This window comes from Saccopteryx leptura, chromosome 7 (assembly GCF_036850995.1).
Source record: "Saccopteryx leptura isolate mSacLep1 chromosome 7, mSacLep1_pri_phased_curated, whole genome shotgun sequence".
In the NCBI taxonomy this organism is placed as follows: domain Eukaryota; kingdom Metazoa; phylum Chordata; class Mammalia; order Chiroptera; family Emballonuridae; genus Saccopteryx; species Saccopteryx leptura.
Genome location: NC_089509.1, coordinates 96,799,232 through 96,811,413, shown reverse-complemented (window position 1 = coordinate 96,811,413; position 12,182 = coordinate 96,799,232). Strand labels below are relative to the sequence as shown.

The 12,182-nt window shown below is 38.1% G+C and overlaps 1 protein-coding gene across 5 annotated transcripts in view; it reads left to right on the top strand.

Annotated features, from left to right (window-relative positions):
- ERBB4 (erb-b2 receptor tyrosine kinase 4) overlaps positions 1 to 12,182 on the top strand; it is a 1,119,996-nt gene that overhangs the window by 1,053,102 nt on the left and 54,712 nt on the right. For all 5 annotated transcript variants that reach the window (XM_066346729.1, XM_066346728.1, XM_066346726.1 and 2 more), the window contains exon 21: positions 9,473 to 9,628. In XM_066346729.1, the coding sequence (XP_066202826.1) occupies positions 9,473 to 9,628 (156 nt within the window). The remainder of the gene's footprint in view (positions 1 to 9,472; positions 9,629 to 12,182) is intronic.

Sequence of the window (12,182 nt, the reverse complement as noted above, 5' to 3'; positions counted from 1 at the left end):
GGTTCGGCCTAAGTACCACAGGGTTGGATTGCCTCCATCCCATATAGATACTGTAAACTTTTAAATTGGCTCCACCTACAGAGCAAGGAAAGAAAATGGCTACTGCTTGGACAGCCTTACAAAATTTTGGTTTTATTATTCACTTAATATAACTACAAACATGTACCTACATGACAATCTAAAAATTGTCAAAAATATATAGTTTGATCCACAAATAGTAGGCTTGTAAAATGCCTCCAGAAGCACCCTCCTATGGGGAACCCAGCAAAACTGAAGAGGTTTTTATTTTATTTAATTCTTATAGCATCCTTTGTCTGTACAACAGTTATTCAGTTCTATATGCTGTCCTTTGTTAGTTTCATAGCTGATTTCATAGTCTATTGACTATAATGGGAAAATTATTGCCACTGGAGTCAGGCTGCCTGCAGTAAAATCTTTTTTCTGCTAAGCTCTGTCCTGAACTAGCTATGACCCTTGGGCAAGTATTTTATTTCTCTGGTCTTCAGTTTCCTTATCTTAAATTTGGAATAGTAGTAGAACAGATCTCATTGGTTCTTTTGAGTTCCTATATACAAAGCACTTTAAAACAGTGCTGTGACACAAAGTGCTTAAAGAAATGTTAATTTTTATGTATACAAATGTATATAATAATAACAAATGCAATTATATTTTGTCTTCCCTTTATGATTTCAGTGTTCTCAAATAATAAGGGGCATCTCCATGTTGAATCTTCTATGGTGACTATTGCTATTATTGTGTGTCCAGATTCCCCTATGCTAAAGTTAGTACTAAATCTCACATTATAGTGTTAAGCAAGTTTATAACGTTGCACAAGTAGTGTTAGTGCTCAGATTTAGTTTATTTGTCGTGTCAAAGACATGGAGGTAAGCTTGGTGCCAATGAATAAGGAAATAGACAATGAATTGACAGTGCATGCCTATGTATATGTCTGAGTTGTGTGTCTAATTTAATGCAACGAGAAGCAATGAACAGGATGGTATATAGCAACATGTTTGAATTTAAAGAAAGCATCATGAGCAAAACATGATCCTATTAAAACAATACTATTTATGGATTAGAAATAACAAAAACACTTTTAAACAATATAGGTAAAAACAAATAAAATATGGATGATGAGTTGAAAAGATACACATTAAAAAGGCTGTCTAGGATATTTACGATGGAAAGAATGGGACTCTGGTGGACAGTAGAAGGGAACAATGGTAACACTTGAATTATATAGAGTATGGTTAGCTAAAAACTCTGTGTTCCTAAGATTCTAAAAGACAACAAAGAAGAAAGTCACAGGCATTGCCTTAGGTTGTCTCCCAGGAAAGTCTCTGAGACTGGTTTGCATGCAGGATGTCATTTGGTAAGTGTTCTCAGGAACATCTCTAAGGCAGTGAAAAGTGTATTAGGTAGAGGGAAAACTGGAGCTATCATAAGATTCCAGCTGAGGTCTCATCCAGTCACATGGGGCACCTGGCACCAGGAGAGGCTTGTCATAATTTCTAAGGAGATATGGCCTTTGTGGTTCTGCATCAACTAATGACTGAATGTAGCTGCTTCCTGTGAAAGGGTGAAACCCCCAGCAAAGGCGCCCCTTTTGCAGTTAAGTTGGGGGTTTCAATGTTTCCAAACTGATGCAACTTTGATGAGAGCCATCAGCAGCCACCACACCCTGAAGCTGAGAGTATCAGTACTTTGGTTCTAAACAGTTTTCTGTGTGGCACACCACAGCGTCTACTCTATGTTTCTGTGTGTGTGCACACACACATAAACACATTCAAATATGTTATTTGGACTTTGTGGAAAACATGCTTCAAATAGCAACAACTATTTTTTATTTTTAAAAATAATTTCTATTAATTGATTTTCGAGAGAGTAGAAAGGAGAGAAGTATCCATTGTTGTTCCAGTTATTTATGTATTCATTGGTTGATTTTTAAAATTTTTCATTTATTGATTGATCTTTTAGAGAAAGAGAGAGAGAGAGAGAGAGAGAGAAAAAACATCAATTTGTTTTTCCACCCATTCATGCATTTATTGATTGACTCTTATATGTGCCCTCACCTGGGATCGAATCCATAACCTTGGAGTATCAGGACAATGCTCTAACAAACTGAGCCAGCCAGCTTGGGCAACAAATAACACTTTTATTGCACATTATTAAAATAACCGAAATTTGGCTATCCTCCATAGTTTAAAATCCTCTTAAGACCTACAACCTGACCAAGTCTCTTGAAGGTCATAGGTGCAATTGGAAAGTTTAAGAATTAACCATTATTATCTCCAAGCCAGTCCAGGACAGTCATGTGATTCTGCTTTCTTCTTTTGAGAAGAATAATGGGAAGAATATTTAGGGGCCAAGAGAATGAGAAACAGAATTAGTACCTAACACTGCTGAGTGACTATTAGGTGTTTAGGTTGGCTGCCTATATTTGATCTTACAGTGGTCAAATAGTATTTTTAATAAGAAGGATGAAATTGAGGTTATTTGTTTATTTAGCAAACCATGATATCTTAGAATATTGAATGCTCTAGGTGCTTTACGAACATTATGGCATTGATGCCTCAAGGCAATCCTCAGAGTAGATACTATTATTTTCCCCATTTTATGGATAAGGAATGTGGAACACAAATAAATTGACCAAGGTTATACAGATAGTAAGCAGCTAGGTTTTATTTCTAGCCTGTCATCTTAAACATTGGTCGCACTGAACTGATTTCTACAAAAACGTATTCATGACTCTTGCTAAACATTTAAAGGGAGGCTGCTAGTCTACTTCATTCTTTACTGTTCTCTGTATCTATTATTGGACCACAATTTCATATTTTAGATAGATATATTTTACAGTTCCTTCTATCATGGAATAAAAATTTAAAGCTAGAGGACACCTCAGAGATCATTTAAGCCAATCTGTCACTTTTATAGGAGAGGTGAAATGAGTACCTGCGGTCATAAACCTAGTAAGCAGCGTGTCCAAGACTTCCATCTTGCAACATATAGCTCTGTGTTTTTTCTACTCTTCCATGAACCAGCTTTCGGTGGTTGAAAAGACTTCTCTCTTCATTCAGTTACAGAGCCCCTTTACTTTCCCTTTATACACTATTTGGGTGAAGTCATCTTTCACTTCATTAAAAGATGTTTCTTTTTTCTCTTGAACAATATTCATATCTTTAGCTCTAACAGTAGAGAGCATTATAGTAATTTTTTTCCTCGGGGATCGAATTGTTTTCAGAAGGAGAGGGAGAAAAGTGGAGTGATTTTCATTTGAAGATAGCTTTCCTGAAGCCTCCTGTTATTAAGAAAACTTCAGGTTATTAGAATGAAAACAGAAAAAATAATGCATTCTTGCTAACTCCAGAGATTAATGCCTATGAGAGTTGACTGCAGCTTGAAATTTTTAGTTACACACATTTGATGAAATTGTTGCATGGCCTATATATATGGGAAGCAAATATTTATTGTCAGAAATAGTCTGGTCTCTCTTGACTTCTGTTAGCTTCCTGCAGCTGTGCAGAATACATTTTCACATTGAATTAAAACAATAATAATGTGGTTTTGCTAGACAGCTCTAACTCAAATATCATAAGATTGAAAAAAAAGTCATTGACAGGTGTTCTTCAATGCTGATATTTGAAAATTGAGTCACTGCTTTTTTATATGAGCCGTTTATATGTTTAGATTCTTACCATAGACTAAAACTTAAAATTCTATTGTAATAAAATTATCCTTGGATTTTGTATTAAAGTGCATTTCTGAAAGTCAAGAGTAGAATTTGACCTTCCCTATCTGGTTTGTACTTACTGGTGCACACTTTAAAAGGTAGAGTACCCTGGCTGGTGGTCTCAGCGGTAAAGCGTCAGCCCAGCATGTGGAAGTCTCGGGTTTGAATCCCAATCAGAGCACACAGAAGAAGGGAGGACCATCTGCTTCTCCACCCTTCACCCTCCTCCTTTTCTCTCTCTCTTCTTCTCCTGCAGCCATGGCTCAAATGCTTGGAGCAAGTTGGCCCCAGGTGCTGAGGATGGCTCCATGGCCTCACCTCAGGCTTTGAAATAACCCAGTTGCCGTGAAACAGAGTGGCAGCCCCAAATAGGCATAACATCACCCTATAGGGGGCTTGCCAGGTGGATCCCAGTCAGGGCACATGTGAGAGTCTGCCTCCCTGCCTCTCTGTCTCTCACTTAATAAAAAAAAAAATGTAAAAGTAAAACAGAAGATTAGTAAGCATTCTTTGAAAACTTATTATAACATCACAGCAAGTATGAAAAATAGTAAAATTCTGAATGATCGGGTAATGGTAAATTCTGAATAGTTTGTGTAAAATCAGACTTGTAGCACCTCAATCTCAAAGTAGACAAAATGCCCCTAAACCACATCTACCAAAAAATCCCGTTAAATGATACGAGGCAGATACTTTGGTACAACTAATCTACTGTTTTGTTTACTCATGGAAAATAGTCTCCAGCATTGAAAACTTTTCTACCTGTCCTGTTCAGAAACTTAATCTCCACTAGATTCCTGAATTTGTGTGGTGTTCATGCAGGGCACCAAATCTTTTAATGGATTTCCTAGATTTTTTTGTCTCCTTAGATGACATCATCCTCAGGTGATTCATTATTAAAATACTTTGAACAGTAATTATTCTAAAATTTTGCTCTATATATTAATAATGATGAGCAGGTTATAGGTATATGTATCACCATTTGCAAATATTTATTGAATACTTACTGTGAAATATTAGTTGAGATTCACAGATTTTCTGAAATAGGTAATTGAAGTTAATGAGGGTAAGTGATTCTTGTGCACACTAGGACTATTTATATCTATCTATGGAAAAACAATGAAAACATGCTTGTTCTAGAGTTACTATATGCCAGTTACTATTTCAGTGCTTTACATATATTAATCTATTTCATTTTTACCACAACCTGTGAGATAGTTACTATTAAGGCTGTTTCAGAGCTCTGGCCCTTTGGCTCAGCGGTAGAGCATTGGCCTGGCATGCGGGGGACCCGGGTTCGATTCCCGGCCAGGGCACATAGGAGAAGCGCCCATTTGCTTCTCCACCCCCCCCCTTCCTCTCTGTCTCTCTCTTCCCCTCCCGCAGCAAGGCTCCATTGGAGCAAAGATGGCCCGGGCGCTGGGGATGGCTCCTTGGCCTCTGCCCCAGGCGCTAGAGTGGCTCTGGTCACGGCAGAGCGACGCCCCAGAGGGGCAGAGCGTCGCCCCTGGTGGGCGTGCCGGGTGGATCCCGGTCGGGCGCATGTGGGAGTCTGTCTGACTGTCTCTCCCCGTTTCCAGCTTCAGAAAAAATACAAAAAAAAAAAAAAAAAAAAAGGCTGTTTCAGAGAGGACGAAGGGGAGTGACAGAGGTTTAATTAACTTGCCCGAGTCACACAGCTGGAACATGGCAGAGCTGAGGTTTGATAAGGCAATTGACTCCAGAATCTGCATTCAAACCCATCCCACTATCCTGCATATGCCGGGACCAAAGCAAGATTTGAGTTTTCAATGTACACAATTCACATTTCTGCTATATCATAAAACATTCTAAAATTTAACTGTATTTTAAAAAGAAATAGAACTTAATCACTTGCATTATCCCCTCCGATTCACAAAAACAAATAATAATATTTTTTTCTATAAAAGTACTAGAATATTTTAAAGCTCTCTGACTTTACTGTGTACACTGAATTCCACACACACTCACATGACTGTCACCCATCAAGAGAGGAGAGAGGATGAAATGTACAGATTTAGGGTTTCACAGCAAAGAATCAAACCCATGTTCTACCACTCATTAGGTAAATGACTTGTGGCAAGTCCCCTGGCCTTTCCTAGTCTCATTTTCTCATATTTAAAATGGGATGAAATCAGTATGCATTCTATAGGATTAAGTGAACCTATGAACGTAGAAGTGTTTAGTTTAATGCCCGCCATGCTAAGTACTCAGTCTCTGTGATTGTTAGGGTCACTATTCCCACAATGCACTCCACCTCATCTGGCAGGGTAAGGACATAAGAGCTGCTTCGGGGCCGAACAGAAGGTTTCTTTTCAACCAATGAAGCATTCCTCTATCAACTGCGTTTTCATTATTTTTAAGGAAAGATTTTTTTTTCTAGACAAATATTGTTGAGACTCAGGATACTATATCACCTGCTGAGGCTTTGTGTATAGAGTATCAAAGAACTTTCTGAGTTTTTGAAGTTTTGCCTGTAATGTAGAATGTGTTATCACAGCCTTGATGAATGTTAATTCCCTAGTGACAGAGTATACATCATTATTCCTGCACATGTTAAGAAATATATATATATACATGGCGTTTCCATTAGGATGATTTTTATTTAAAGAAACTATTATCTACCACCTAAGTTACAACACACACACAAAACAAAAACAGAATTATTCTTGATTTACTATTCTTTATTATTCAGCCAATTACCAAGTATAATTACTTTATTTATAACTATATCTTGAAATCATCTGCTTCCTAATATTTCATCCGACGTAGTTTAGTTGAAGACGTGCACACTCATGTACGCAGGAGCTGTCTGAGTATCAGAAAGAATACTAGCAGAATGGTGGGTACTGACACTAAAGACCAGATGTCCTCAAGGAGGTACATGTAATAATTAGCTAAAGAGGATGTTTAAAACTTTTCATATATACATGAAAAACGTATGTAGCTCATGGACTGAGAATATGCAACTTTATTTTTCGTTCTCATCTTCTCTCTTATGAACTGTGGCAGTGGCCCCGACTTCATCTACATTTGTCTCCAATATATCCTCTATACTGAAGCCAAGACACCAACAGAATTGTCTCACTCTCCTTTTAAAACAACTCTGCATCACCACATTGAATGCTGCTCAAAATGAAAGGCCAAATTGTCTACCATGACATGGAAGGGACCCTTCTTGGATGTAACCTTTTCTTAATTTTTCAGTTCTACCACTCACCGCTCCCTTTCCCTTATACATTATTCTTCAGAAATACAGAATTACATGCCTGTGTCCTAGTACACCTGATGTCCCTGTACTTATTCTCCTTATCTGTAGTTTTGTCCTCATCTTGTCCAACTGGTGGGTATTATTCAAACTTTACTTAGGACTCAGTATCCCTCTGAAGCTTCCCCCTCACACAGGCTTTCTAGGTCTGCTACAAATGGTCCTCAAACTACAGCTCAGCTAAAATGCCTTACATACAACATGCCAATGAACTTAGTTTGTATTCCACATCGGCCCACCTAATTAACTTAACTCTGTCCTCCTTAATGCATGGACTTTGACTCATTTTTTCTCTCTGGTGTCTAGCGCAATGCTAGGCACATAGTAATTGTGGTCTATAATCATGTGTGGATCTGAATATTAACTTGCTGCCAACATGCTTTCCATATTCTATCTGAAGGTGGTAAGAAAGAGAATAATGAATATTATTGTGAACATTTCTTAGAATGCCAAAATTAATGATGATATTTATCTTTTAAGCAATATGTTTATTTACCTATTCAGTTAGCTTTAGCTTTGATCCTTCGAGTCACCTACGGGCTCTATGTTTTTAGTTTCACTGTATTTTAGGAATTTCCCATTTGACATAATCAAATAGAAAGCACTATTTAGGAAATAAGGCAAAACGCGCATAAATCCTTGTCATGGATTGATTTCAGAAAACACTAATACATGTGGTGTCACCCAACTGCTGACTGATTGAACCATATCAAGTGCTATCTCCACTGGTCGTGTTTAATGGACATTTATATAGAGTTTGGCTCATGATGCTGTTTGAAGCAATCTTCTTTTTACACTACACTGGGTACACGGTTCATAACTTTTTGACCTGTGTGATTTATGTGTCTGTTTTCAACAGCTTTTGTTTTGAAATCAGAAACCGTTAATCCTTCAAAGTCCTGCAGTTATAATGTTAACTGCCAACAGCATTGATTTGCAATTGGCATGAGAGTATTCTTTAACCATTTATCATAATTCTGATTGGCTTTTGAATGACAACTTTTTTTTCTGCTAAAATACTCAAATAAAAAATCCCGCCTAACTTTTTAATAAAAAATATGTTTATTTAAACAAAACCTATGCCCTCTAGACCTCTGAATTTACGTCCTTGGTTTTATATCAACCAGTTTGTTAAGGCTAGTATTTAATGACTTAGTTTTCTTTCTGCTGATTTAGCATTTAATAATTTTTGCTTTTATGAAATTTTAAAAATTTACATAGATACTAATATGATATATATGTTATATGTACAGATGACATATATAGATAACATATATATATGCATACATATGAATATATACTACAAGGAGAGGCAGCTTATTGACAATAAGCAGTGCATTTTATTTTTAATTACCCTATGTTTCATGAAGACGACATATGAAAGACAAATTTGAGGGTCATAAAACCTATGCAATTTCATTGTGTGTTCTTATAATAACGATTAATGTTTTGAAATCTATTTTAAAAATTACATACTTTTAGCCCTGGCCATGTGGCTCAGTGGTAGAGCATTGGCCTGGCATGTGGAAGTCCTGGGTTTAATTTCTGGCCTGGACACACAGGAGAAGCGCCCATCTGCTTCTCCACACTTCCCCCTCTCCTTCCTCTCTGTCTCTCTCTTCCTCTCCCACAGCCAAGTCTCCATTGGAGCAAAGTTGGCCCAGGTGCTGAGGATGGCTCTGTGGCCTCTACCTCAGGCACTTGAATTGAATGGCTCCGGTTGCAATGGAGCGATGGTCCAGATGGGCAGAGCATTGCCACCTGATGGGCAGAGCATCGCCCCCTGATGGGCATGCCAGGTGGATCCTGGTCAGGCACATGCAGGAGTCTGTCTCTCGGCCTTTCTGCTTCTCACTTCAGAAAAATACAAAAAAAAAATATACTTTTAATGACTCAACCATACACTTTACTTTTTGCATAATTAATAAAAATGTAATTCATCAGCCTTAATAGAAGCTATGATTGTGATTTTGGTTTGATTAAATCTTTATATGAAATATCTTTTAAAATTATGAATAAGAGCATTTGTTTGGAGCAGGTGTGTACAGGGAAGATGACATGATGCAGCAGTTATTTAGAAGAAAACAATTAGGAATATGTGGATCAGTACAAATATATGTTAGCTTATCTACTAAGACACCTGCACACTTCAGTAATGGAAGTGTTTGCAAAAGAACCAAGTCTTGGGGAAAAAAAATGATCTAACATTTAGCTCCTGTAAGGTAATTTATTCTTCTTTATAGAAATTCAGGGACAAAAGGCCAAAAGCTACTTTGTGTTTCCTTTTTAATCCCAGTTATTTCCTAATTTTGAAAATATTCCAGGATTCTGCTTCACTTAAAGAATTAAGCATTTTTAACTGAATGCTAAGAAACTCCTTTTTAATCAACAACAACAACAAAAAAACAACAACTAGGCATTAACGGACTATCATTGGGGAACTTGGTGTTTTTCAGGGAATGATGTATCTGGAAGAAAGGCGGCTTGTTCATCGTGATTTGGCAGCCCGAAATGTTTTAGTGAAATCTCCAAACCATGTGAAAATCACGGATTTTGGACTAGCCAGACTCTTGGAAGGAGATGAAAAAGAGTATAATGCTGATGGAGGAAAGGTGAGTGTCTTTTTAAGGGCAATATTACTTTTAAACATAGTGTGTATCCTTTTATCTCCTTATCTTTTATAGGAAAAATCCAATAAGCCTAAAGTTTGAGAGATTAAAAAATTCTAATTCTACCATTTCTGTTCTTTCCCGCTCAGGGAAAAAATATACAGAGAGAATATATTACCAAGTTCTACTTCTCAAAAGTAGCTAAAACAAAACCATGCCTGGTCTGCACCCATGCAGTCCTTATAGCAGGGCCAATGCTGAAAAGTGGGTGGGTCCTTTCTAGACAGTTACCTTTAATCCAGGGCTACAGAAATTGTTCCATTGACCCTAAAAGCATAAAGCTAACATTCACAGAGGGATACGATTTCTCTCTTAAAGACTCCTCCCTACAACCACAGGGAGATTAACCATCCTATTTAACTTCTTTTTTCACTTAATTTTATTTAGGAAGTTAAATTTAACAGGGTGACATTGATCCATAAGAGTACGTAGGTTTCAGGTACACATTCCTATAGCATTTGAGCTGTTGATTATATTGTGTACCTACCACCCAAAGTCAAATCATATCCCGTTACCATATATTTGTTTCTCCTCCTATTTAACAGATACAACAGGTTCTTCTTATCTGGCTTCTTTCCCCCCCCCCCTTAACTTTTATCATAGTGTATGAGTTTCCAGTTTACTTTATTTCTTACCCAACTCTTACCACTAGAATGTAACTTGCTATATCTCACGTGTCAGAACAGCCACAGCTTCTCCTGACTTTTCTGACTTGGCAGCCTCAGGCTCTGCCTGACCACTGTGTTCTAGCCTCTCTAACTGCCTTATGTGCATGCCTTGCGTCTTGTCTGTTCCCATTAAACCACTATTAGCGTGCCATTCTTGGCTAATCGACCAGCTTAGTCTTTAGGTGGAGGTACACCTAGTTTGACCTGGGTAAGCATAGATCAGGAGATGGAGCCTTAGCCCCTGGTGACCCAAAGTTAATACTAACCAAAATTCAAAATAAAAAAAGTTAATCCTATTTCATATAAATAATATGTTTATTATGTGCCTTATTTGTCATGGGCCATCCAAATATATAAGTATTTTGCAATGATAGGTTTCCAAGTACTTGTTTTTATATTATAAATATAATTTATATTTATATTATATTTTTATAAAATTTATTTTTATATTAACTTTTTATATAATCATATATATTTAAATATTATTATAAGGCACAAGAACACAAAGCTTATTTTTAAAATATTCAGTTTTGTGTTATAGCTGGCTTTTTCTTGATATTATTAGAGTATTTTGCCTAGTTTCTACCCAATTGCAGCAGTCTGAGACCACGGCTTTGAAATTCTCTACAAGATAGCACAGGAGGAGAAGTCTATAAATTACATGACTTCACTTGTCTTGAGAACATACAACTGTAAGATCTGTCTAAAGCAAGATTCATTATAGCTTTAAATGCCTAGTAACCAGTAAGTCTTTATCAAGCCACCTGTGATTTAAACTTACTTCTTGAACGCAATGCCTGTAGTCCATAAACTCTGCTAACTCCTTGCCCATAGGGAAATTATTTTCAATGTGTCTTCTGTTCCTTTTCACTGAATACCATGATTCTCTACTACAGTTACCTTGGTATCACCTTGGTGAGCAGCCAACCTCAGGATTTCAAAGGCCTATTTAGTTTTAAGCTTTCAACTGCAAAGTAGAAGTGTTTATCTTTATTTCATAGAATCTAATTATATTTCCAGCTATATCATGCTGCTCTTCGTAGTTAAAAACTCATTCTGCTGGCCCATCAGCAGCAGGGCATGGGACGTAAGTTGCTTTTCTTGTAGTGATGATGGATTTGTACAGATTCTCTCACATTCTTTTTCTAATTTCTATATTGAAAATGGTACGTATTTTCAAGACTAGCTAACCAAGCTGAGGGAGATCATTTGGGGCAGACTAATAAAGCAAGGCTAACTTTGTAATTTATTGTTTTAGGGGTTTCAGTGGCCATATTAAATGAGAGGAGAAGGAAAGGGGCGAGTATGGAGAGAGTCCATGTTACTGGTGGCCTGACATCTGTCTGGGGGTGAAAACGGATAAATAAGAATTCAAGGAATCTCATTGTGGGGAAATAATACAATATAACCTCATTTTTAAAAATACGTCTGTTGAGGCCCTGGCCGGTTGGCTCAGCGGTAGAGCGTCGGCCTAGCGTGCAGAGGACCCGGGTTCGATTCCCGGCCAGGGCACACAGGAGAGGCGCCCATTTGCTTCTCCACCCCTCCGCCGCGCTTTCCTCTCTGTCTCTCTCTTCCCCTCCCGCAGCCAAGGCTCCTTTGGAGCAAAGATGGCCCGGGCGCTGGGGATGGCTCTGTGGCCTCTGCCTCAGGCGCTAGAGTGGCTCTGGTCGCAACATGGCAACGCCCCGGAGGGGCAGAGCATCGCCCCCTCGTGGGCAGAGCATCGCCCCCTCGTGGGCAGAGCGTCACCTCTGGTGGGCGTGCCGGGTGGATCCCGGTCGGGCGCATGCGGGAGTCTGTCTGACTGTCTCTCCCTGTTTCCAGCT